This window comes from Phyllosticta capitalensis, assembly GCF_038381095.1.
Source record: "Phyllosticta capitalensis strain CBS 128856 chromosome Unknown BKA78scaffold_8, whole genome shotgun sequence".
Taxonomy (NCBI): Eukaryota; Fungi; Ascomycota; class Dothideomycetes; order Botryosphaeriales; family Phyllostictaceae; genus Phyllosticta; species Phyllosticta capitalensis.
In genome coordinates this window covers 1,117,220-1,143,133 of record NW_027117446.1, presented here as the reverse complement: position 1 = coordinate 1,143,133, position 25,914 = coordinate 1,117,220, and the positions used below count along the sequence as shown (strand labels likewise).

Sequence of the window (25,914 nt, the reverse complement as noted above, 5' to 3'; positions counted from 1 at the left end):
CCACACTCACCGCAAAAAGGGAGACTGGACAATGGGTATGACACGGCACAGCCAACTAGCCCCCATAATCATCGTCATCACTGTCGACATTGTACTCGAGACGAAGGAAGCGAAGGACAAAAAAAAAAAAAAAATTATGAAATAGTCACACAGAAAGAAAAGGTACGATCAGCAAATGCGCAGAGTGCAGAAGCTACGCTTTGACACCAGTTTGTGCCAGCATGACCTCGGGGCCTGGATGCGTGCTCGGATCCCTTCTCTCAAAGGATCGTCTCAAACACCAATGACCAATCAGATCTACGCTGCTTCGACACAGACGTCGGTGCTCTGAAATAAAGTAGGTCGCCACTGTTCATCCCCAGCTTCCCATTGCAATTTATTGGCAGTGCAATAAAGGCTTGCGTTGGCAGCATAACACCGGCAATAACCAAGGGCGAGCACAGGGTTGGCTTGGGGATCTCCTCATTCGTCTTGATTCGAGAACGCCGTTTGGCTTTTGGACCCTCCGAGACCCCAGTCTGAGATCGAGGCTCGATACTGCGATCTGTATTTGCTGCGGAATACAGGGAACGAGATTTTCACTCGCTTCTTCAAACCACTCTCACGTCTGCTGATGATGTCTCATGGCCCCCAAATTGCAGCATGCTCGGATCTTGGTGGAAGCCTCATGTGGTGACATGGTCGGTCGACGTTGAAGTTGAGACACCCTCTCGATTCTTTTGCTGAGGATCTTTGCTAGGTCTTGTTGATATCGATATCTTGCCGCCCCCCCTAATGTTGTGGTCTCTCACCCTGCATGAATGAACATGCGGCTAACCAATGTCTGCTCCAAGGGGCAAGAGAAAGCACAGAGAGCAAAGCATCCTGAGTCCATGGTTCTCAAAACGCCCAGCAACAAAAGATCGCAAAATAAAGACGTGACACTGTTGGCAGGCAGTCACTCAGCATCGGCTGTAGTGGAGCCAGGCCATCACCAACAGCAACCGTTGGTGGTACAGACACTCCGGACATGCGTGGTTCCGTCATCAGCCTCACCGTTGCAAATGGGTGGCCAAGTACGGGGATCTCGGACAGGAAGCCAGTTCCCCGCTGCTTACTATTTGTTTTTTCTGCTCGAACCCTTTTCCCGACCATTTAAAGTAAAATGAGAATTGCTTTTTCTGGCATGACACGCAGCGACGCACGCAACCAAGCACGCGTCGAGCAGAAAGGAGAGCCTCTCAGATCCCGCCACTCGAAACCGAGAGCAAGGTGCCGAAAGGCTGTGCCGCACTCGCAAAACGCCGACGGAGAACCAACAGCGCAAGAGAACGGGCGGATGCCTCAAAGTGGAGTAGATAGCTGCTGGGCCATGGCTGTGTGGAAAATGGCCCCTGCTGGGGCCTGTGAGGCGAACGGAGACGGGAAGGGCCGAGCGATATTTGTGGCCTTTCACCCACCGACGGCGACGGGCCGAGGCCGAACCACCAGGTGGAAGGACTGGATTGATATCCGTGAGTCTTGTGGTGGTTGCTGAACAAACTAATTGCTCTGTGGTCATGGTGATCCCATTTTCTCCTCATGGGCCGTGAGCTTCATTTTGCCGGTCACTGGGGACCGTGGGCACGTATATTTTACTGCTTACGGCAACAATTGTGCAGAGCCCATACCAGTTTATTGACAGTCTTCGTCGCACTGGCGGTGGGCTGTCTAGTAGGGAGCTTAGGCCCTGCGTCCAAGCTCTTTGCTTTTTTCGGTGGCGTGATTGGGCGCGTGCGTCAAGAGTGTGCAGGAGAGGGACGAAGACGGGGTTGTCTACGTCAGCGACGGTGTTGGTTGTTTTCTGTACCGAATCTTTGGACTCGACGTGCGGCACAGGAGGGACCGACATCGCGACAACTCAAGTCCAGGATCGAGACAGCAGCGAGACGCGATGGCCGGAGATGCCGACAACAAACTGACCTTTGGTATACACTCCTCATGGGCCGAGTTGGAGCAGAAAGAGACGCGTTGCTGGAGATTTCGCAGACCTTGCTCTTTCCTTGGCGCCCTCGATGTGTCTGCTGTCGGCTCAGGAGAGTGTGATGCCACACAATCCAGCAGACGCGTTTCCCTCGCAAACACTTACGATTCGCTTATTCCGTGTGCTGGAATAGTACTTCGCCTCGAGCTCCTGAACGACAACTACGCGACTACCATGGCACTGGATTGCTGCCCGACCATCCCGGATGATGCAGAAGCAACAGCGCACATAATGGGTCCTCGGGAAACAAGAGAAGGTGGCAGCGGTCGCCGGTGGAGCCCACGGCTTCATGGGAAGAGCTGTCAAGTGTCACCAGGGCCTTGAGTCTGCAAAATGCGACCAAGTCGTGTCATTCTCACGGATACTCCGCCTCTTGTGGGCCATGAGCCGCAATCCAGGCGAAAAAAACAGCGACATACCGGCGGTGAAGCACCTTTCGTGGCAATTCGAACACGTACAACATGGGACGCACCACATGGTACCATTTACGCGGTGGGTCAGCTCGTCTCAAAGCCATCATGAAGGTACCGAGTTCTGACTGCAGCGACCAAGGGAGGGTTGTGAGCACCGGTTCTGCTCCTTCCTCGGGATTGGAGGTCGGGTCAGAACTTCTTGACCGCTTGAAACCAGTCACAAAAATCCAGACAAGGAAGCCTGGTCATGAGTGCGGGCCGATTCGTCCGACGACTTCAACCTCCTACAACTTCGAACATGCGGTTGGATATGGCCAAACTGCATTGCCGCTAGTCGAGACTCGTCTGCCCCATCGTTCTGTCACGCTTGCATCTGCCAGCTGACGTGACAACACAGCGAGTGCTGTTGAGGCTGCAGACATTGCCTTGACCGGTCAACCGAACCTTCGGTACCTTGCATCTGTCCAGACCAGCCCGCACCTCAAAGCAAGTGGAACATCCAGTTTCAGTTCTGTAAGCCTTTGTCCAGTTGAACCTCACAAACTACAATTCGTCTATGTTCACCGGCTTTGCTGGTAGAGCCCAGCAAAAGAGACATGTTGCGGTCTCAAGCGCTGCCATCCGGCGGCCCGAATGCGCATGCAGCTGCCTCGATTGCAGAAACCTGGCAAGAGGTGCTCTCAATCATCACGAGACGTTCAAATTTGACTCACACTTCAAGAATACCTCTCTGTGTTTGGCAACGATCAGAACCATACCGCCTCAAACAACGGTAATTCCGGCCGGCCTGATTCTATGCCCGGTAGGTTGAAATGACGGTGAGGCTTGCTTTACCATGCATTGAACTTTACACGTGCACCATACCTATTGGGAGCGGTGAGATTTGTTGGAATGTTTTATTTTGCTCGATCAAAATATTTACGGCTTCGCCCAATCACCAATTACTTCCATTCATCTGATGTTTTTCGGTAATTCTACGCATTTCCTTTTGCAACGGCAAGCTCTGATTGGCTGGTTCTTATTGACGGCATTCGTGTCTATTTGTGTAACGGCTCTTGTCGACTGTCCCGCCTTGATGACGGCACAGCCCTTCTCTCGTCACATTCAACGTCCCTTTGCGCCTTCAACCTCTGCATCTGCTTACTGATGGCGCCAGGAGTTACCCAAAGCCACGAACGACTCTTCCCGTAAATGAGACCTGTCAGCGCAGACTTGGTCCCAAAGGTGGCTTGTGGCGGCCAGCCTTGCTACAACTTGGAAATTTCTCGACGACGCATCTTGGTGCCTGGTCCGCCATCCAGTCAAAGGACCGCCCGCCCCTGCAGTCTTCCGGACCGATGGTTTGAGCTCGCGCCTTCGCCGAGGATGAAGCATGAAAAAGCTGACGTATTTGATCACGAAGACAGATAGGTCGCAAATCATGCATGCGATGCAGCGATCGCGTTCCCTATCCCGGCTTTGTTTCAGCCCAGCGATGGGTTTGATATGTACTGCTTTGCCGTCAGCAAGGCATCCACAGCGCTTCGACTTCGCCGAGGGCACTGATAGAGCGGAGGTGAGTAGAGGCTCTTGTGAAACCTTCTGCCTAGTCGCCTGACCCGCAGCTCAATCAAACTCAAGCCCATGCCTTCGTAGCGTGCTTGGATTGATCCATTCGTACAACAAACATGTCGGCCAAGGCTAGCGGGCATCCGTTTCTCCGGATATCTCAACCGCGTGAATCTCCGACGCAGGTTTGAATTTCAGACTGTATTTCACATGACCGTTGCGACTGCAGCGTTGTGGTACCGTGGCGGGAGCGGCGGGTACGCACTTGACGGCCAGTGTTGCGTGGCTTTGGAGACCAAGATGCCTGGAGATGCCATGCACTTCGAACCGCTTTGGATTGCGTCAGCAAGGGAACGGCATCCTTCCCCAGCGGTGGCAGTGCACCGGAAATTTCATCATTGGACGAGAAAAATCACCCATGTTTGTTCCTCTCCTGGAAACCTGGTTGCGACGTTTGCGCTCTCCAAAAAGAGACGGCATGGGAAAGAACCGACATAGCCGCTCGGTACTAAGATGACGTTGCTTACCGGGAGATTGCGATAGAAGCGTGAGTCCCTTGCGTCCCTCAGAAACAAATGCTAATCGCCGAGCTCACTGGTCAGCCCGTTGATATTTTTTTGATGCGAGGCACGCACATCAATCCGCCACTTGACTGACCTCGTGACGGGACTACATGATAGGCGACACGAAACATCCTCTTGGAAGACTTTGCAGAAGGTAGACGGCGTAGGCACTGAAATCTTGTGGCTGACGGACGCCAGTCGAACACGCAGAGAGCTTGCGGATCACGTCGGTGTCTGCCCTCCAGCAAGAAAACTCGGCTGGCTTCTCCGGATAAGGTGCCGTCGCCGTTGCGCTCTCACACTCAAATCATTCCCTGCGTCGTCGTACTCGCTTATCCCACGCAGCACTTGGTCGCCGTCCCTCGAGTTTCGCCCCTCCTCGTCCGTCGGTGTTCTGGACGCTTTGGGAAGCCGACCCCTTTATGACGCAACGACCTGGTGGGGGTCACGCGAGTCTATGCCCCCGACCGATTAAAGACTCTATGATGCTTATGGAATCGACCAAATGATGTAAAAGGAAGCATTTTGACGGGCTTGACGTCCAACCACGTCGACTACTGTTGCAGTGTGGTGTACTTCAGCTGCAAGTATGAGCTGATGGAACCAATGCACATGAATCCTTCATGAAGAGTGAGTGGAAAAGCACCACTGACCTTTCCATGGTGTGCTACTCTGCAATGTCACGCGACGAACATTTTCATTTTGGCCAAGAGCTCTCGTCTCGAGCAAATGACACCTCCATGTGGCTCCGCGGAGGACTTTTGAATATCAAGTCCTTTTCTTCTCAATCTATGCTTTGAGTGGATGCTCAATGTCTGGGGTCGTCTGCAGGGAGTCCGATTGGGGTTGAGGCTGCTCGTGTAGTTGACCGCTCGACCAAGATCTTTCATTGCTGTTGGCCGAGGGTTTCTTTGGAGCGTGAGTATGAGCATCCAATCATGGATTCTCTGTTTTCTTCAGTCATCATTACATCTCTACTGCAATTCGCTCGTTTGGCTATCAAAAAGCATTCAAAATCTCAAATACAGGGTACGTGCAAGCAAGTGCAGCTCTTGCGTCCGCGGGCGAATTCAAGCTCGGGTTACCTGTTCTAGACAGGTACTGGTACCCCTGGGCTATAGTTTCTTTCTCGATTTCCTTATTTCCAACGTTGAGATGTACAGCAAATCAAAGACCCTCCTTCCATGTTTCTGAACATGCAAGTCGTGTACCATATTCTGATCACTTGGTAAACAGTCTTCATTAATTTCGAGATGACTCAATCCTTGTCTCTTTTTCGAGAAGTCAGGGGCTCAGCCATATCAATATGCATTGCTGTTGTTGTTATAGCTACCAAAATAATATGTGATTGGTCGAGAGCAACCGCATTTGTCACCTCTTCTTTCCAGTTAGTCTTGGCATTTCGTCCTCCGTTTGACCCCACGGATTCAATATGCAAGATGCATTAGTTGACTTCCAAGAAGTGGAAATGACGACAAAGACAGCTTCGGGTCTAGCACGAACTGGGAGATGTCACAACAAGCAACTCGAGACATCCTTGTTGACGGAATTGGACACGCAAGCAAGCAGACTTTCTTGACTTGGTGACGGTCTGAGTGTTGTGGTTACGCGGCTCCAAATCCAAGCCTCACGATCCCCCTGATCAACCTAGACATGCGCCAAACAAACATACCTTGTTCGACTGTTTTCTTCTTCCAGCGTTCTTGCAGCCGTGAGCCCTGCGGTAAATCCCGAGTCTCAGATCGGATGAGCTCCAAATTCAGAGTACCCTTCCGTCTTTCTTCACGGACGAGGATCCACCAAATGCTCCAATCTCCAGACCTCTCAACGCCCTCGATCTGCACGCATTCAATCAACTGGTGCACTGTGCGGACTTTGGCCTGATTGCCTCTCTCGAAAAGGAACACAGTACATGGCCGTGTAAAGGGATGTGGCGTAGACCGTGCTCCTCCCAAGGACTCGTATCTTTGACAGTTGGAAACTTTGTCGGGGCAGGTCGAAGCGCGTTTGGCCGCAGGGGATCTCGAATAGACAGGGGATTCAGGGCGAAAGAATCCTGTAGACTCTGGGAATCAGATCCATTGTGTCAGATATGGGTTTTGCCAAGCATATCACTCGAATCCCAGGTAGGGCAAGACGAAGACCCCTACTTTCAATCACCTGCGGCGTAGTTGATCGTGCGGCTGGACCCGATCCATTTCGAGCCTCACGCAGGAACGAGCTACGGTGCTTCAGGGATCACCTACTCCGTGCTGTGCAGCTTTCACGGTGCAGGTGGACGCTTCATCTCCACCAAGGTCAGTGCCTCTCTTCCAGACAAACGTCTTTGTGCAACTGGCCTCTCTTGCGATATCTCCGGGCAGCGCGCTCGTGTCTCCGGTCCACACCCTCGCAGTCCCAAGATGCCAAAGCCGCAGCCATGCATGGGGACGGTAGATGTAGTCTGGCCTGGAACCATCACATGCGGCCCCCGCCAACACTGGTAGGTGATCGACGCAGTTGTCGAGCCCACTACTGCCCTGAGCGCTGCCGGAAAACTTGACCCGCAGCTGCTACCGTATTCTCGCAAGGGGACCCGTGCCAGAAGATGTATGAGGCTTGGTGATCCTGCTGGAAAAGTCCCGTCGATGGTTCCTGGATATGCACGGAGAGATCTTTCGGGATTGTCACACCGAAACGTCGTGGCTGATGACGACTACGCCCATCTGACTCGAAACAGTCATCACTAGCGACGAAGATGCAGCTCGGAGAATTGGAACTGGGTCTCTCTACGGGCGTATGTCAGAGTATCCCTTGATCGATGGCTGGTTCCAGAGAGTGGATCATGGCGGTGCTTTTACTCTTCTCAGTCGACTGTCAGGGTGTCTGTGGTGGAACCTGGGAGTGGGCTCTTGATCAGCCTGTTTTCAACGGTTTCCTGTGCACGCGGCTCAGTGTGGGGAAAACTGGTGCGAGTGCCAACTTGAACCTGCCTTGAATGATCGGCAATCCCAAGGTAAGCGCGTGGCGCCGACGCTGCGTGAGTGGGCCAAGGGTGGCTGCAAGGTCGGCATTTTGATGTCTTTACTTTTTGTTTCAGTGCTGCCAGCTTGACAACTGACAAGCAAAGCTTGCTGTGATGATCACCTTGTTGATGCAGACCCGTCAATTTGCCGGTGCTGGATGATGTGCTCTCATGCTCTCATAGGACGAAGAAGAGCACCGACCCTCTTCGAAACCACTGGTCTGTGCTTCATCACATTGGTCTGTGTCTGTCACGGACGGCATTCGGGAGACTACGATCCGGAGAACATGAGATCTAAGATCCGAGATTCCCAGGTGTGGTATACAGGGTGGCCTCATCGAGAATGCTTGCATTGGATCATTGGCAGTGATTCCCATTTGCTCGTTTGTAAACGAGTCCGATGGTCTCTCTGATGTGGAGAGACATGGAGGCGTTCTGGACCCATCATCCGCATTTGGATTCAACACCGTCGTACCCTGGATAAGAGTGTTGAAGGTAGCGTAGCGGGTCAGAGAGGTGGAGTCGATCCGATGGTTCCCAAGGCTCGTGAGGAGCCGAGCTCGTGCGCTTGCGAGCCCAATCAATCAGCCTGATTGCCCCTGTTGTTTCCTTTTGGTCAAAGCTGCGCGTGCTCGGCATGGGACGAGGTTCGTGAGAGTCCATGGACCCCAATCTTGGCTGTTCGAAAGACTGGCCATTTTCCGCCATCTCGCATTGAGCTTCAAAGGGGCATCACCAACGAGCCTTTCCAGCTCCTGACTGACTGAGCCACTGCCTTCATGACTCGACTCCGTGCAATGACCTCATTGAGCAAGTCTAGGAGAGGCTGAGGTCCTCGTTGATTTTCCTCAGGCCTGTGCTCTGCGGATAGACCTCATCGGCAAGCTTGGCGAATCGTCCAGTTCTGCGAACTTCGTCGGAGAGAGGAGCATCATGAGAATTCCGTGTCTTGACATCTGGCAACCCTCACCGCTGTTCTTGTTGAGGAGTCTTTGAAATTCTAGTCTTCCGACATCGCAGGGAGGGAGAATGCCTTGGAGATGGACCGCAGCAAGTGCGACACTGAGAAGCACGTGAACGTACATGATGTCTTATGAAAGGATTCCATGACGTTGCCCGAAGATGGAAGGTTTGTCAAGGTCTGAGGTCCGGTTTGGGGAAGGTGTTTGGGCGGAACTTCGGCCCGAAGTAGTAAGAAGCCAAACCGAAATAGGAAACGATCGAGCCAGTCAAGTCGAAACTTCTTCAACACCTCCGTCGATCCACCACCATTGAAGAGAAGACGAGAAGCGACGCAAATCCTCTAATAAGCCAACAAAGCTCGTATCTCATCGACAAATGGCACCGGACATCGAGCTCGAAGGTTCACTGGCTTTCTTGACCGTCTCCAAAAACGTTTCCGAATGCACAAAGGGGTTGTTGAATGCCTAAGACTTACGGACTCAGCTCCGGCATTTTCTGAACCTTGATTCTTTTGAGTTGGAAGAGTTGGAAGACATGACTGAAACATCCCATGGATCTGTCCTGCGATTACCTACTCAGCTCCTCCTGAAGAACGGCAATCATAGCCAGGCGGTATGCCTCCGTTGCCTCCGACTCTCGCTGCGTCTCCTCGGCCAATTGCGACTTTGCCATCGCCACTATTGCCTCCGTACTGGCCAGCAATCCGTCCTTCGATGCAGAATTTTGTGCTCCTCTCTGTGCCTGTTGGAGAATCACGCTTCTACTCCCGCTTCCTTTGGCGAAGGCGATGAACCTTCCAATGCGGTGTCGAGAGATTGTCGAGAGATGGCGAAGTGACAGATGTGCATATGACGCAGACTTGGAGACCTGGAATTGGCTAAGTACGCCATTCTCGATTGAATGGTACGATGCAGCAACCAACCTGTTCTGTGTCTCCTTGCTATCCTTTCCGCTCCTCAAAGGCTCGTCGCTCTCCATTTCGACTTCATCGGCGCCATCGTCTGATGACACATCCGAGTCGCTCTCTTCCAAGTCATCTTCATCCTGGGTAGCTTGAGCCCCTACATGTGACCTCAATCAGGACATGGAAATGGCAGAGAAGGAGAGGCTTACCTGATTCGCCAAATCGGATCTCCTCGAAAGGCATGTCTTTGACTCCAATCTTTGCAGCATCTCTCCAGAACTCAGCACGAGTATTCCGGACTAGTCGTTGGAAACGGCTGCACATATCGGCCAAACGAGTCTCCACATCGACAAGGCTCTGGGTCATGTCCAATTCGAAGAGAGTTCGATCGATGTCAGATCGACATTGAAGAAGGCCGAAAAGGAGTGGTAAAAACGCATCCGACCTGGAAACCGAGGACTCTGAGTAGGGTGTTGGGACTTTGGAGAGATTGGAGTTTGGGTTTTGGCAAGCGTCCAGCCACGTCGCGAGGTAAGAAGTAGGAGTTGACGACATGATGCTGATTCAATGCCAGGAGTTGATGAAGGATGTCATCCAGATGTGCCTGGAAATATCATCGATATTTATCTTCCAGTACCCCCATACTGTCAGGGTAAAGCGGGAGTGCAAGTTTTGTTGAGCCGAAGTTTGTCATCCCTCCAAGGGCACTGCAGCAATGCAGTCATCCGCATCGTCTCCTACGATCATGTCGAGAAAGACGAGGGGACAAGCTAGTCAGTGGCCATTTGAATTTCGACCGCGCGCGAGAACCGCGTCAAGCACTCGGATACATGCATCTTTCCGCGGATTGTAACCGGAGCTAGACCCTCCGCATACCCCAATTGTCGAGCAAGGGCTCTGCAGACAATCGCAAACGGGAGCCTTCTGGCAAGGGGACTGAATCTTCTCCGCCTACACGCGGCGATCTTCGGCTTACCTCGCGCCGCTTTGAAGAATGGGAGACGCAACAAGGGTGGTATTTGGAAGAGCTCTATTACTTATACCATCGTGCAATCCCTCTCCAAGCCTTGTCGCAAGTTTGGTTACACGGGCCCATCAAGGGATGATTCGCAAACAAATTCTGACAGGTGCTACGAGAAGCCTGCCCGCCAGCCAACCAGAGGCCGTCAACTGATCTCTCGACCAGATCTCTTGTGTAACGGAAGTCGTATGATTCCTCATTGACGAAATAAGCACGTCTCACGAATGAAAATCTAGCTGAAGAGAGACTCTTCGCCCTCGAATTCCTCGTCAAAATCGCGAATCGTCAGGGACTGGAATTCGTCGCGCCTGCAGCATTCCTGAATACGCATAGGTCAATGCAAACAAGCCACTCCTTCCTGGGATCGATGCTGATGTGTCTCAGACAGGAGGTCTAGCCACTCTATCCATGAGCGGGCAACCGACGCTGTGCAGTGTCAAAGTAATCGTCCAGCTACGCTGTGTTCTCTTTGTGGGAGGAGAGGCCGCTGAATGAGGCAGCAAACTTGTGTTCGCTTTGCAAATGCAGGGACCCCGCAACGGCTGCAACGGAGGACAGGTTTCTCAACATCAACCACGTCCCACCTTGCCCGAGCGCTGTCGTCGCGCGCATCTTATTGGCGATTCCCCACAGCAGTGCTACCTGGAATTGATCATGTCCTGCTCTTCACGTTCCATCTGTCCTCCTCGAACCGATGCGGTGGTCGGTTTGCTGGCCTCCTAGGTAGCTTTCACATGCCAAAGATCGACGCTGCTTCGGACAGGTACCTCTTCCAAATTATCTGATTGCTAGTGATGCGAAGCTGGCGGAAGAAACGTCCACAAGACCAGCTCCTTGCGTGGTTCCGTTGCGAGCACCAACACCAAACGATCGACTGGAGAGAAGGGCATTTCCTCCAAAAGCGCGACGATGCATGCAGAACAGCGTCTTCAAGAGAAGAGAGCACAAAAAGGTAGTCCCCATTACATTATAGGTGCTCGAGTCCACCAAGCTCACTCTCGCACTCTCTGAGCAGAGAAAAAACATCATCTGCTCTCAAAAATTGTCAGCAGTCGTACGCGACAAATCCTCCCACTAGTCATCCGCCCCCCACGTCAACAAGAGACTGTGCTGCTCAAGCCGATTACTCCCACCTCTTCGACTTTGCCAGCTTTCAGAGACGTTGTCCAGGCTGCACTAAGACCTACCAGGCGTATGTATCACGATGCTGATCAAACCGCCATGAAAGCTGAGCTCCCCGAGTTGAGACACTCATCTCGCACACGCGCCGCAGAGTCCGAAGAATACGCTCAGCTCTACCGACAACCTCAATCTTGTGCAAAATAAGAGCAACACCAAATTTGGAGGCGACGTGCGAAAAGGGAAGGCGCCATCGCGCCACAAACCCAGCCAACCAGACGACGCGGAGAGCAACGCGCAAGTCTCGATATGCGTGGTTGCAGAGGAGATCAGCAGGCGTAATCATCGAGGCGCTGCAGGCTGATGAGTATGGTGCGGAGGCTTTGCCGTACCTTATGCACGCAATGCAAAGTAAGTTCATCTTGCGTACGTGGCAATTTGCGCATCCTCTCCGAATCTTTTTTCTTTCAACGATGGGCGAAGAATCTGAGAGACGATGCAAATTGACAGATATGCAGGTTCAAGAGTTGCGCCGACTTGCTCGCTTGCCATTTGACTACTCCGTCTCCCGATGCGCACCCCCGGTTACCGACGAAAGACGGCGCTCGACCACGGCTCCTCATCCATGCGTCCATCGCGCACAGAGCCGCACTCTCATCTCCCTAAGCTTGCCGCCAATGGCCACTTTGGTCAAGGAGCTTGATTCTAATCCTAAAAATACCTTGTCGCCGAGCTGTCTGGTGCGAGTCCCTGGCGAGCAGGAGATTTTTTTTTGACAGTATCAGTCTTGTGAAGCTACCGACAGGTCAGGAATTTGTGTCCACGCGGGAGAGTTTGGAATGGCAGACTATCCTGATCGCTGAACGTCGACGCCTGATCACCAAATCATCGAGGCACGAGCCAACAGCGCAAGAGCACCTCACCCCAACAACCGCGAGATGAGAGACACAGGCAAAGCCCCCATCAAGGCTCGCCGCAGCAGCCGCAGCAGCAGCGCAGCGAGTGCTACTCACCGTGTCTCAAGGCCAGGAGCGCCCCGCAGCACCTAAACTCTAACAAAATGACTGATGCTCGGCGAAGAGGAGGCTGCCTACTCGTTTCGGCAGGGCGCGGAGGAGGCTGAAATTCCATTTTATGATTGGCCGGAAAGGGCCGCTGGCGCAGCTCGCTTGGGGCACCGTTGGAAGCTTGTGAGCTTAAATGCTGAGTTGCTGGGTAGGACAGTCAGGGGTTGGGCTGAGTTGGGCTGGGATTGGGCGGCGGGGGAGCATGCAGGCGAGGGCCGATCCGATGAGTGACGGGGATGGTGCAAAGAAGGGGATCATGAGGAAGGAGAAAATCTGTCTGGTTCGGGAGGGTGATCGTCTGCTTTGATGCGTGCGAAGCTGACGAAAAAGACTGAAGTGATTGCAGGAGAAAAAGGGGTGAGGAAGGCGCGCCCGGGGTTGTGGTTCTTTCATTCAAACTGCAAGCTGCGGAAGTCTGTGAGTGACGAATAGACGATTGTGAGGAACGAGAGGCATCGTCTTGTCATGCTGTACAGATGAGAGAGGTGGTTTGAGTAATCACGCCTCTGGAGCAGGTACCAAGACATGGCCACTTATCGACAGGAGAGCCTCGTGAGCCACAGCCTCCGCATGCGCGCACGACTCAGCTCCTCTACACCAACCGCACCGCTATCACGAAACCCGCTTTGGGAAACAAATCAGCGAGGCGGACCAACCGGTGAGTCTAGGGCAAGACAGTAACAACAAGGGCGGGCAGCGCGCGCTGACAAAGTCGATCAATCTGATCTCCACCCCCGCAATATGGATTGCACCTGCTGCTTTCTGGTCAACGCTCAGCCTCAACCACAGCCCGAGTTCAGAACGCTGCCTGACGGACCCTTTGCTGGGCATCGGAGCTTCGTTGAGTCTGGCCGGCCGCAGCTATCGCCAGCCTTCACTCAGGCACGCTGCCATCCAGTTACGGTGGAGGATGTGCGCAGAGCTCCTCACCCCGCAGCCTCAGCAGCTTCAGGATTGCCAGGTGCGCGCTGAGCTGAGAGCGACCTTGCCAAACAGACACACGCTCCGGCCTCTTCAAGTTCAGGTCGGTCTGCTCGCTGTGACGATCACCCGCGCAACTCCGGCCGTATCCGTACAGAGCGAAAGCCACACCAGTCAGCACAGAGCTTTTGCTCACCGCTGCTGCAGTTCGCAAAGTTCCCCCTTATCCCTTTTCTTTTCGATTTCTCGGATACGCCCTCGCTCCCGCTCATGGCCCCGGCGTTTCTGCTGCCCGCTTTCTCGGATCAGGCCAAAAAGCCGGCACCAATGCAAAAAGGTCGGGCGGACTAAAAGCGATCGTGTTCGGCATCGCCCGCTCGTCCACGCGCAACTCCTGCCGCACTGGCAACCGCTATCAGATGAAACGAAACGAGAAAATGCCCAGGCAGCGTGGCTGGAGTATGCGCGGTGGGGCAGACGTGGCGATGGCGCCCTCTCTACCATTCTCTCCATCGCGCAATCGCCACAGCCAGCCTTGAAGCAACTTGGCACGGTGTGCCTGGCAGATGCAATTCAGCCTCTCAGCTGGGCAGGGCAGGAAGATGCCGACGATCGTGAGAAACGGGGGCGTTGGCGGGCGGCCCTGTTGCTAATGCCCAGCGTTTTTTGCCCAGCTGCTACAGGAGCCGCAGCGTCTCGGCAGTCGAGTCGTCCTCCGCCTTGTCTTGTCCGGTCGTGATGAGTCGTAAGGACGCGAGGCGTCTACTGCATATCTATCCGAGGGGCAGGCGGCCGTATGCACACGAGTAGTGAGTGTGGCTGACGGGGCAAGGCGATTGGTGGTGTCGAGGAAAGCGAGCACGAGGGAGGGCAATCAAACCAAGGCCATAAGGCAGTGAACAGTCAGGCAGGTGGTTAGGCAAGTTGGGGGTGGAGCGCAGCCTTCAACTAATGTTCCTCTCCACACATTTGACTTGACCCTCTTCTCCAGTCTCCACTCAATACACATGTGCCGGTCAGCTGCCATGAGTGCCGGATTGTCACAAGGCAGAGTGAGCGGTGCAAATCTTTGGGCTGCCTTGCGCGCGCCGCTTTAACGCTGGCTGCATCGTCGTGGCCTCCGTTGCTCAACACCCAAGCACACAAGAAAAGACCAAATTTGCCCAATCAAGGAAGAACATGAAAGGGAAAATCACCAACCAACCAGACGACAAAATCCCAGGCTTACTTCCACACCTGTCGCCAATCGCGTCGCCGCATCGCCGCAAAAACACTGTCTGAAGCCCGACGCCCAACCAGCAATCTCCAGACCCAGCGCGCCGGCGAGCTGTTTCAGAATCATTTCCTGCGAAAAAAAGACAAAACCACAAAAAATAATCCCAGCCAGCAGTAAGCTGGGAGAGCCTTGCCTTGAACCTTTGCAAGTCAGCAGCGGGCAGTGACTCAGCGCGCCGACCCAACATGGCGGCGGTGGCAACAACGCTGGCCGGCCGACCAAATCAACGTCCAGCGAGATGGTGAGTCTTGAGCTTAAATTTTTTTGATTCCTTGTCGTTGCCTCTTTTTTTCTTGCGCACTACTGCCGAGATGCCCGCCTGCCTGCCCCAGCAACACCCGCTCACACTGCGCGTCTGTAACGCGACGCAACGCACCGCGCCGCGCCGAGACGTAGGTTTGTTTGGTCGTCGATCAGGTTGCCACCACCACTTTCAGCAACCAGAGAGGAAGAGCCGTAAACGTTGAAAGGGCAATGAAGACAAGACGACAACTGCCCTGCCCTGCCGGTCGGCCTAGAACTCTACCAGACGACAACGCAGAGCGACAACCAGGCAAGGCGGCAGCGGGAGCGGGAGCGCGCTTGAAAGCGTCTGTTTCACGGGCAAAGGCAGTATAGGACATTCCCCACCTGGCCTGGATTCCGCATGGGATTTGAGGAGCTGGAGAGGTGCCTGAAGGCCATGCATGCACGCCGCGGACGCGGACCGTGTTGGGGGCTGGCTGGGCAGCTGCTGTATCAGCGAAGCGGGCTGTCAAGTTTCAACATTGAGTCTGAGACGAGAGGGTGGCAGAGGTCGAGATGGCAAGAGGCTGGGCCAGGCCAGGCCGGATTTAGGTACCCATCTCCCTGCCTACCAATGCTCTAGAGAGCATTTTGTAGAAGGAGGTGAGCGGGATTGAACTGCATTATTACCTGCAGTTATTGCGGCAATTGCATGAATTTCTCAAAGTCGCTCGCTCACTGAATGACCTAGATGCCATTCCGCTCGAAAAGACACAGCTCCAGATCTCACTCTCATTGCACCATCTCCTCGCTTTCACAAACACCACTCACTTCTCTGACTTACATGTTACTCCCTCTACTATACTTCCATACTCACTCTGGCTCTTCTTTCTCTGCGTCCCGTCGCTTTCACAAACACAGCGCACGTCGCACAGTCAACCAGTCATTGAGCAGTCGGAGGCCTGCGACAACCGCCGGCAGCCGTTCACGTTGTCCTGACGAACAACACCATGCGGCGGCTCCAACAAACTCTGCCAAGCAGTCCGCCTTCTCACCTTTTACTTCTCCTCCAATCCTCTCCCATTGCTTTCAAGCTCACAAGGTAACAAGGTAACAAGGCAACTCAGCAGCGGCAGCAGACTCAAGGTCCACGCACCTTCTTGCAGCATTTCCGTCGGTAGCCAGGTACAGAAGTTCGGTAGCTTTTTCTCGTAGGCGCCGGCGGCAGCTTCTAAATAAAGACACACAACCCCCACAAACCCGAGTCTCACTCTTCGCATCGATCACGCCGCCGCTTTCTTCTCCTGCGTCGCGCTTATCAGTTCATCGGTGAGTATCCGCAGCGGTGGAAGTGATTGACTGGCGCTGGCGAGCGGCACGGCAGACGATTTGTAAATCGGTGGTCGTGGTGCGTGGTAAAAATAGCTTAAGCATATCACTCACTGCAGTCGCCGGCTGTCCTGTTCTAATCCACTGTCCCTTGAGGGGAAAATGGCAGAAGAGAGAAAGGGCAATGAAAGACGAAAAGCGCGGCGATGTGTTGCTAACATGCCCTTGGTGCTTGCACATGGGCTACTGGGAATTCCAGCGCATCGTTGGTGATAAGTTGAAGCAAATGCTTGCGCGCTGCATTTGGCGACGCCACAACAGCAGCAGCGTTAGCAGCCGGGGCAGTCAGGCACACCCGCCATCCATCCATCCATCCATCCACGCAACCCACTCAACTCGTGGCGCGGCACTCGAGGCTCCGTCCCCGTCTCCGTTGTTCCTGAAACAAGGTCGACGAGACTGTCTGAGCAGGTGGCAGGGCAACAACCGCAACGGTCAAAGATGGCAGGGAGGCATCCGGGGCAAGTTTGTCCGCGGAGGCGGCGGCGGGAACTTGCGGCTATGCAAGGTACGCAAGCAAGCGAGGCTGAGAGGCTGGGCTGGGTAGGGACCGCGTTGGGCTGGGCGCAGCTGGGGTATCCCAGGCCCCAAGGCGAGGGAAAGTAAGCAGGCAGGTTGGTGGACTTGGCGCTAGACGACGACGACGACGACGACGACGACGACGACGTTCGTTTGTACATGATTTCGACGGTGTAGATGCGATTGGTACTGTGCTTGAACAATGACAAGAGTCGGTATCGAAGGGAGACGTTGAAGTAGGTATCCGAATTTAATAAATAGTCTATCAAATGCAAAAGTCATCAATCATCGACATCATCAACATCATCATCATCATCACAACAAGCCAACTAGCCCATCGTCACTGGCGAATCTGGACGCCTATACTCGCCGTATACTCGCACCTCCTCCGCGTCAACTGATCCACCTGGACCATGCGCGTCATGTTGGTCTGGAAAATCAGACGACTGCCGTCGAGGTCCTCGGCGACGGGCTGCCACGTCCCCCACAGTGGCGTGCCGGTCCCGCGATACATGTTTGGGTCGCGGGCCATGACGAAGCTGGTCCAGTAGCGCTGGACGACGGGGACGATGGCCGCGTTGACGCCGCCAGGGTAGTAGCTGGACGGCGGCGAGTTGCTGCCCACGTTTTCCGGGCCAAAGATGGCGTTGACCTCGACCGTGTGCGGAACGCCGTAGCCCTGGGCCATTTGGGTCTGGTCCTCGACGTTCCAGAGGTAGTTCCAGGTGGGGAGGCCGGCGCGCCAGTAGATGGAGGCGATGGAGAGGCCCGGGCACAGGTAGCGCAGGTCGCCGTAGACGTCGCTGAGCTGGCGCCAGTAGCGGCCGGAGCCGTTGAAGGCGGGCGTGTCTTCGACGGGATACAGCAGGTTCAGCTGGCGCAGCTGGGCCAGCGTCAGGGGCGGAAATTGGTCGTGGAGCCACGAGTTGCTCTCGCCGAGAGTCGACGTGGTCGACGGGGCAAACATGGTGCCGCCGTTGGTGTCGTCGCCCCAGATGGTCGGCACGCGGATGAACTTGCCTTCCTCAAACAGCCGCAATGTGTAATCGGGGACCAGGTCGCCGTCAATGGTCGGGCTGTACAGGTACAAGGGCTTGTTTTGCGCGCCCGGAAACGGCGTCATGATGTTCTGAGCTTGCAGGTCGGCAATGTCCAGGCTGCGCAGGCATGCAAGAGTATCCTCTGCGCTGGCACACCCGGTGCGCATGACTAGATTGTCGTAGATGAATTGGCTCTCTTGGTTGGTCAGCATGGCCGCGAAGGATTGGGATTCGGCGGCTGTGGCGTGGAAGAGGCCGTCATCCCGGCCTCCGTATGCCGTTAGGAGGAGGGACACGGATGCGGCGCCTGCACTGCTGCCGCCTACGGTAACTGGGGGAATGAGTAAGCGCATCAGAGTTGGTGTTGGGGGACTCACCATGACCAGGGTCTCCGCCAAACTAAGCAGTGTCAGAGGTGAATGATAGCAGAGTGCGGGGAGCGCTTACATGACTGATGTACTTTTGAACCCACTGCAGGGCCTTGAGCTGATCCTTGAGACCGTTGTTCAGGCTGCCGCCAGCCGCGACCTCTGAGCCAGCGAGAAAGCCGTACGGACCGACGCGGTAGTTGAAAGTGACAACAATGATGTTGTAGCCCGAAGCGGCGATCAGGCCTCGGCCATTAAAGTTGCCATTGGAATTGGTATTGAATCCACCGCCTTGGATGTAAAAGTAGACGGGCAGCTTGGAGCCGGTCGACGCATTGGTCGGGGCATAGACGTCGAGGAACAGGCAATCTTCGTTGGTGGTGGTGACGGCGGGGGAAGCAGCGGTGGCTATACAAAGTGGTCCGTGCTGCGGATAAGCGTCAACGGACCAATCAGAAAAAGAGACGGGGACCAGGAAGCGACAGATCCAGGAATCAGAGAGCACGGTGAAGAATTAAACGTTAATAGAACCTTAATTGCGCCCGCATTCCAATACACACCTTGTTAGCTGCCTGAACCCCACCGACTACTGGCGGGTCTTGCGGGGCAGCAAAGCGCAGATTTCCAGTCGGTGGAGCAGCAAAGCGGATGCCGAGCCATTCGGATACTCCGTTGGAATAAGGTGTGCCCTCGTAAGTGCTGTAATTCAAGGGCACCTGGGGATCGACGGCATGGACAGTGGAGAGGCTCAGGGTCAAAGCGGCCGCAAGACTACCGAAGCGCATGTTTTTGGAGAGCAACAGAGCAAGCAAGGCTGGGAGAGCAGCTGCCGACTAGCAGACGACGACACAGTTGTATTTGAACAACAACATGATTTCAGTGTGGACTGGAATGTGGGTAAAGACAACGGGCTGATGACTCCCTTGCAACCGGCAGCCGGGAGAATAGAGAGAAGGGGTTGAGCCAACGATGTTGAGGAGGCCATCGGCCTATACCCGTTTGATCGAGTCCATCATTGGGACAACCACGGCAGGCTGCACCAACAGAGGTTCGCCATCCACATAGGGCGAACGGGCGCGGGGTTGCGGTGAGTGGCTGCAGTATTGAGCATCCACTGCAGGTAGCGGGATATCGACCTGGCTATATTGATGGAGTCGCATGACTGCTGAGCTTACGAGAAGAGGGGTTTGGTGAGGGTGTCGTGTCGAAAAATGATAGCGACAAGAGGGACAGATGTTCATTGAAAGACGCGGTACCGGTGGTACAGAGAAGCCGAGTTCCAGGACCATCACGTGCGGCGCGCGCGTTTCTTCAACGGACCGCGTCGTGTAGGTGTACATGACCAGCCGAAGAGATACGAGTCTTGGCCGCTGCTTGGTAAGGTGCCGTCGATGCCGCCCGGCAGGCGCCCAACACATTTTCGGCAGGTCAGTAGTTGTCGTAAGCGACGCTTCTTTTGGACGACAGCGAAGAGTAGCATAGTGACGGGATCTGGGATGTCGTGGTGACTTCTCTCGGGAGAAGGTTTATGGAACCAACGTCGAAGGAAGAGCGAGCCAGGAACCGAATCGGGCGCTTGGGCGATCGTGTCTGGGTGAGAACGCACCAGCCACATTCTCATCTCCCAGTCCTCAGCGTTCGGCGCCGCCGGACTGCCGACAACGAACGGCCACCGAGTCTCATGATGAATTACGAACAACGCTTCCGTTTCAGTCGGTCGGTCGCGGCAGACTCGAGTCCAGTCCAGGCCGCCAAGCCGGCCGACGGCCGTGTTAGCGGCCGTTGTCGAAGCAGCCATCGTCTTGTCGAGGAGAAGTTTCCTGTAACGACTGGTCGACAGAGGCAGCACAAGGGGTACAGTTGTGTGTGGCCCTTGCAGCCAGAGAGTTTCGCCAGATGGAAGCTTCTCAAAAGCGGCAGATGAAGGACAGAGCCCCGTGCTTTCGCTCGACAAGGATGCCCTGGAGCTGAAAAGCAAAAAAGATTTCCAGGCACCAGGGCCGGGCACCAAAACACCACCAGGGTTGCTCCACGTCGACCCGACATCCTTGATCCATCACCCAACTGTGTGGCAGGACCAACCACCAGAAATCTATAATACTCGTCTGCCGCCTCTTGTCTTGTTCTCCATCAACACCCCTCACCACCAACAACAACTACAGCCTGGTTGCTAAGGCGAACTTTGCTTCGCCTCTACAGTCCTTACCACGCATCTCTACCACCACCACCACACCACCACTTTACCACACCACACATCCACAATGGCGTACCACCAAGCTCACCTGCTCATGCTGGCCGGCTACTCGTCCTTCTTCGTCTCTGGCCTTGTCCTCCCCAAGGCTGAGTACCCGCATGGCGACGAAGATCACGACGTCACCATGATGGGCCCCGAGGACGAGGTCGACCCGTCCGTGGTCCCACAAGAGTTGAACGAGCCATCCGCCACTCAAGTCCGCTCGGCTCCCTGCTCTTCGCCCAACACCTCCAAGACTGCATCTCTGCCTGCTGCCATCAATGGTAAGTTTTCCGAGTCTTTCGCTCAAGGCCTTCCACTGACTCTTGCTCCAGTCGAGAAGCGCCGCAAGCGCAGTCTTTTCGCCGATCAGTCCCACGTGCGTACCATTTCGAGATGGCTGTGCGAGACGCAGCCTCACTGCCAAGCGGCGGAGGATCGTCCTCGACAACACTCAATGCCCGACATCTCTGCTCCTGTTCGTATTCCCCTTCCCCTGTCGAGCCCGACAAGGCGCCGACAAAAGAAAAAAACGCCAGTGCTGACCGGTGACCCTTTTGATACAGCTTCGCGAGTTGCACGAGACCAAGCGCTTCTGCGGCGGCGGCGCTCGCGCCCGCCCTCGTCTGCCCTCCATCCAGACCACGGGCCTCAATATCCTCGCGGCGTGAACGCCCACGCCCGCTTGACCAGAGTCGGTTGACGTCGACTCGTTGGTCGCCCCTCTTTCTCTCCTCTCAACCAGTCTGTCTACAATGCGATCAGAGATCGCTGGCGTCGCGCGTCATGGTGATACAGTAAGTCCCTTGTCAATCACATCACCCTCATCACCCTCATCACATGCTAATAATACCTGCAGCAGTGCTCCACCTTCCCATCTTTAGTAAAAAGCAAACAGTGCGCCAGCCACACCACCTCCGCTCAGCCCAGCTGCATCACGATGGCTACCGCTACGGTACAGCGCACGCGCCAGAACCTCATGGCCCCCATTACCATGGCCTCGAGGTACCTGAGCCCGTCGCGCGCCCTGTCAACATGACAGATGCAGCAGGCACCGCACAGTTGGGCTTTGGCTGCTGGCCCCCATCTCAACACGCGCGCAGTCCGCGCGCTTGCTGAGTGCGTCGATCGCACTCCACATGATCCTTCAAGCAACTCTCTCAATGCCCTCGTCGGCCCCCGCTCCGCTCCGCTCGCTTTACTTCAGCCTCACGATACCATGTGCCAATAATAGGCACACGACGTCGATATTGAGGTCGGTGCGCGAACCACCACGCGAAACCGAGCGAGGGAACGCGGCCAGCGACGTCGGCGGCGCTCTTCACTCGAATCTATTGACGGCAGGCCACTCGCTTGTGCCTTTTCGGCCTGTCGCTCTTACTCATGCCCTCCATGGCATCATCACTGTCGGTGGCCGACTGGAAGCAGTCGGCGATGGAATTGGCTGATGCCCCCTGGGGCTGAATTTCTGGGATTCCGTCCCGCGTTTCCTTTGTTTACCAATTTCCTATGTTCTCATATCGTTGGAAGGTGGAACTTTTCCTTTGTCATTGATATCGGGATTTTGTTGGTTGTCGAAACTTGCTTGTACGACCGCTGTTGTAGTCGATTATACCACATTATTATTGCTTCATCACTTGCGCGCTCCGCTTGCTTGCTTGCTTGTCTGCCTAATATTGTTTGCATTCTACCATCCAACTCGTCCTGTGCATTGATTGTACAGCAACATGTCTGCTTCATCGCGATACCCCCCTCTCGCACTATTGTTATTCATCAAACTCAGCATCCTGAGATACCCCCGTCGTGTTTTTCCTTTACTTCCAATAGACTACATCAAATCAATAGAGCCAGCCTTCAGCTCCTCCCAAGTTCCAAAACACCACCCACGTGGCCTCCTCGCTCCATCACCACGCGCACCGTGTCTACTGATCTTCGCAGCGCAGCCCCCATCCATCTCCATCTCCAAATCCCAATCTCCCCAATCTCCCACGCCCTCGCACATACCACCTCACTCGACCACTCTACCAACCTCACGGACCCCGAAAAAATCTCAGCTGCCAGCCTGCCTCCAATTTCCCCCGCACCGCACGCACCCAGCACCCATCGCTTCGGCGCATAGCACCACGCGAGCGCAAAAGGAAAAAAACGAAAGACCCAGTGACACAGCAGTGACGTCGAGGCGGCCGCGTTGCGGCTCGAGCGTACAATGCGCGTTCCCAGCTCGGCGGGCGTCACCGGTCAGCGGGCGTAGATCAGGACCTGCGTCCGCGTCGTGTCGTGTCGGGTTGGATCGGGTTTTCTGACAGAAAAGCAAAGGGAGGAAGGGAAGGTGTGGGGCGGTCGACGACCTTGCGTCGCACAGACAAGCCGCAAAAGCAATGCGGAGGGAGGGCTTTTGGACGGGCAGCAGCGTACAAGAAGGACATGGAGCTGTCCAGGCACGGTCGTAGTATCACTTTCACACATTGTAGGAAGGAGGATTGAGGCACGGGGCATAATGTCGCCAAGGTAAAAGTTGTGAATAGAGTAGTAGACAGGATGTCATGAGTAGAGCAGAATACTGAGCCCTCATCCGCATTGGATTCGTTGATGGAGCAGTGGCAGCAGGCAGGCCTGGTCAGAAACACAGTCTCAAGCACGAGCAATCTTTGGTGGGTTGTTTACTAGAAGGTTAAGCAGGCGGGAGGGAGATTGGACAAGCGACCCATAGAGAGATGTCTTGTTGGTCGACTTGTTGGACGCATGTAGATTGGCTGCTCTGCCTGGTTGGCCGAGTGCTCTGTTAGTCAGAGAGGTGTTCGCGTCGGCGGGTAGGGCGGCGACGTTAGTCAGGCACATTGAACATGCAACTTGCAAACTAAGCTCAACCTCGCAACCTCTCTCTGTCATGGGAAGGTAGGTCGTTAGGGAGGAGTAAGTGCAGCAACGCTTCGTTCGCACCGTCTCCCCGCCGAACAAACAGACAGCAACAAGGCGGGCAAACAACTCAATTCCCACCACCCATCCAATCCATCCCGTCTGCCCTGCCCCGCTCGCTCGCTCGCTCCTCGAGAAAACAGAGACAGAGACATGAGACGGCGTTGGAAATATCAGGGGAAGGTTGAGAACAGAGCACAGAGGGTTGCGGGAAAGAAGAGGCTCACCCGGCTCCCCTTCGCTCCCTCGCCCCACCACCCACCGCATCCGGACGAGTATAGGGCTCCAATCGATCACAGATGCAGGGAACCATCGTTGATGGGCTGCGGCCATCCGCTCGGTTCCTGCGTCCGTGCCGGTCGACCCAGGAAAACGAAAAAAATCAGGCCCCAAAAGTCAGAGAGCCTCAGTCAGGAACCGGCGGTTGACGACAAGGACATGCTGCGGTGATGGAAGGAGGAATCATGCGGTCATGCCCAACACACCTGCAACACGCGCACTCAAAAGAAATTGCAGCATTCAGAGTGCTGCGTCCTGCGCCGCGGCGGAAGGACCGGCGGGCGGGAAGGTAAATCATCTGAGTAACGCGTGGTTGGTGGTTGGTGGTGGGTGGCCCACCCATGCCGCGTCCTGTAGTGGTTGCAATTCTCAAAAATGCATCTTTTATGAAATTGCATTCGAGACGCGACGACGAATCAGACGGCGCGCCGCGACAAAAATATGCCAATGCGGCGGTACAGTAGCGAGAGAGAGGGAAAAGAAAGCAATGAGATTGGATGCAGCATTTCCTTTTTGTTGACCGGAGACATGTACGTCGCGCGTCGTGGTGGTGCAAGATGGCATGTTTGTTGCCCTCCAAAAGCAATCATGTAGACATGTAGACCGGTCAAGCCGACGCACTGTCAATTCTGTCAAAGGCTGAACGCCTCCAGGAGATCGAGCGATTAGCTGTGCTGCTGTGTATCAAGGGGTACAGTCTACCTTTTTTTCCTTTTTTTTGCGCCCCCTTTCCTTTCCTATCCATGCTGACCGGCCCGACGTCATAGCGTAGCTACAGCTACCGCAACAGCTACGACAACAACCAGCCGCAGCAGCCGCCTGCAGTGAACGAGCGGGAGGTGTAGCAGGCAGGGAGGAAAAAGGTTAGCTGGACCAGGGGCAAGAGAGTGAGTAGAGTTGGATGAGGAAGCTACCCTCCCACAGGCTCCTTCCCTTTTCGGACGGCAGAGTTTTGCGGGGGATGAGAGCCGGGTTGGCTTGGACGGTGTTGTGCCGCGCACCTAACTGACCAGCAGGCTGGTTGAAAACGGCAATTCCCTCGAGCGGACTCGTTTGATTTGGTAGAGGTACTTGTTGGTGGACACTCTGATAGGGGAGGAAGGGGGATGGTCGGCGACCTCTCGCTAACCTCGAGCTTCAAGGGAAGACAGGCACCAAAGAGGCGGATGATGGAGCATTGGAGCTCCCCGTTGAAAACATCAGGAACAGCGACAGAGCAAGACAGCTGCCACGACCCGTTGCACGACACGCAGGTACCGCCGTTAGGTCGTCATGGTTCCAGAACTTACCTTTCCCTGCCTTCCCTTCCCATCCCGCCCGTCCGCCGCCTAGCCAACCAACCAGCCAGCCAGCCAACGCGTCGTCTCGTCTCGTCTCGTCTCGTCTGGTCGTCTCGAGTCGAGTGCGGCGCTCGCTGCTGTTTCAGAGTGATCGGGCGGTGAGTCGAGGCTATGGTGTGAGTCGCGATAGTTTTGCTGGTGGGAAAAGCACAGGCGGCGGTGACGGTGACGTCTGACGTCTGCCTACGCGCGCAAGCGACAACCACCGTGCGTAGCTCGCATTATTCGCGATAAGCGATGGAGCAGGTACCAGCACTGACGTCTGTCAGGTACGAAAGGGTACGAGAGCGACAGGGCAAGGCACCTAGGGCAGAGCCGGGTGGTTGGGTTGGGTTGATTGGTGGGGCAGCTCCTCGACCATTATCTGAAACACGCAGGCGTAAACAACATAGTCGGTGAGCGAGTAGTTGGTGGCGCGGCAGTAGTCATCCATCCGCGTTGGAGGATAACAACCAACGTTGATGAGAGTGAACTGAGTCCGTGAGAGACAAATGGTGGTGGCTGGTCAACCAACAACGTTGGCCTGTCTGGTGTTGGGTGTTTGATGTCGCCAGCCGGCAGGGAGGGCGCTGCGGCTTCAGGTACAGATGAATTGCGCCCCGGTTTCTAGAATAATTCCGCCTGCTTTCCCGCTGTAGTCCCTGCCCGGGCAACAGCCGTGAATACCAAGGAACCATTCACAGTTCTGGTCAAATCAGGCCAGAGGCGAATAGCAAGTAGTTTGCAGTCTTGTCTCGAGCAATAATGAACGGTGCAGCAGGATCCTCCTTCCTTCCTTGCACAGACGCGCCGCGTTGGTTGGCT

General features: G+C 55.0%; 9 protein-coding genes across 9 annotated transcripts; 4 read left to right on the top strand and 5 right to left on the bottom strand.

Moving 5' to 3' along the window:
- The first annotated feature begins 1,347 nt into the window (after positions 1-1,347).
- BKA78DRAFT_176166 (uncharacterized protein) lies at positions 1,348-2,263 on the top strand. Its single transcript, XM_066883335.1, has one exon. It carries the CDS (start codon positions 1,561-1,563, stop codon positions 2,062-2,064), a length of 504 nt encoding a protein of 167 aa, XP_066741960.1. The 5' UTR covers positions 1,348-1,560; the 3' UTR covers positions 2,065-2,263.
- A 5,753-nt stretch (positions 2,264-8,016) lies between these two features.
- BKA78DRAFT_320437 (uncharacterized protein) lies at positions 8,017-8,648 on the bottom strand. The gene has a single exon (XM_066888953.1). The coding sequence runs from the start codon at positions 8,613-8,615 to the stop codon at positions 8,379-8,381; it is 237 nt and encodes a 78-aa protein (XP_066741959.1). The 5' UTR covers positions 8,616-8,648; the 3' UTR covers positions 8,017-8,378.
- An 80-nt stretch (positions 8,649-8,728) lies between these two features.
- On the bottom strand, positions 8,729-10,144 carry BKA78DRAFT_320435 (uncharacterized protein). The gene is made up of 2 exons (XM_066888952.1): positions 9,607-10,144; positions 8,729-9,554 (listed from the first exon to the last, which is right to left on the bottom strand). The coding sequence occupies exons 1-2, from the start codon at positions 9,950-9,952 to the stop codon at positions 9,061-9,063; spliced, it is 840 nt and encodes a 279-aa protein (XP_066741958.1). The 5' UTR covers positions 9,953-10,144; the 3' UTR covers positions 8,729-9,060.
- Positions 10,145-11,234: 1,090 nt separating this feature from the next.
- BKA78DRAFT_176020 (uncharacterized protein) lies at positions 11,235-12,413 on the top strand. The gene is made up of 4 exons (XM_066883331.1): positions 11,235-11,370; positions 11,434-11,610; positions 11,661-11,948; positions 12,056-12,413. The coding sequence occupies exons 1-4, from the start codon at positions 11,328-11,330 to the stop codon at positions 12,091-12,093; spliced, it is 546 nt and encodes a 181-aa protein (XP_066741957.1). The 5' UTR covers positions 11,235-11,327; the 3' UTR covers positions 12,094-12,413.
- A 2,045-nt stretch (positions 12,414-14,458) lies between these two features.
- BKA78DRAFT_175951 (uncharacterized protein) lies at positions 14,459-15,101 on the bottom strand. Its single transcript, XM_066883329.1, has one exon. It carries the CDS (start codon positions 14,986-14,988, stop codon positions 14,653-14,655), a length of 336 nt encoding a protein of 111 aa, XP_066741956.1. The 5' UTR covers positions 14,989-15,101; the 3' UTR covers positions 14,459-14,652.
- A 2,017-nt stretch (positions 15,102-17,118) lies between these two features.
- BKA78DRAFT_175947 (Alpha/Beta hydrolase protein) lies at positions 17,119-19,378 on the bottom strand. Its single transcript, XM_066883328.1, has 4 exons — positions 18,903-19,378; positions 18,422-18,769; positions 18,352-18,373; positions 17,119-18,305 (listed from the first exon to the last, which is right to left on the bottom strand). The coding sequence occupies exons 1-4, from the start codon at positions 19,125-19,127 to the stop codon at positions 17,275-17,277; spliced, it is 1,626 nt and encodes a 541-aa protein (XP_066741955.1). The 5' UTR covers positions 19,128-19,378; the 3' UTR covers positions 17,119-17,274.
- On the bottom strand, positions 19,379-20,371 carry BKA78DRAFT_175946 (uncharacterized protein). The gene has a single exon (XM_066883327.1). It carries the CDS (start codon positions 20,138-20,140, stop codon positions 19,631-19,633), a length of 510 nt encoding a protein of 169 aa, XP_066741954.1. The 5' UTR covers positions 20,141-20,371; the 3' UTR covers positions 19,379-19,630.
- BKA78DRAFT_176032 (uncharacterized protein) lies at positions 20,372-21,392 on the top strand. Its single transcript, XM_066883332.1, has one exon. It carries the CDS (start codon positions 20,604-20,606, stop codon positions 21,276-21,278), a length of 675 nt encoding a protein of 224 aa, XP_066741953.1. The 5' UTR covers positions 20,372-20,603; the 3' UTR covers positions 21,279-21,392.
- Positions 21,393-21,914: 522 nt separating this feature from the next.
- Positions 21,915-22,810, top strand: BKA78DRAFT_175943 (uncharacterized protein). Its single transcript, XM_066883326.1, has one exon. It carries the CDS (start codon positions 22,023-22,025, stop codon positions 22,692-22,694), a length of 672 nt encoding a protein of 223 aa, XP_066741952.1. The 5' UTR covers positions 21,915-22,022; the 3' UTR covers positions 22,695-22,810.
- The last annotated feature ends 3,104 nt before the right edge of the window (positions 22,811-25,914 follow it).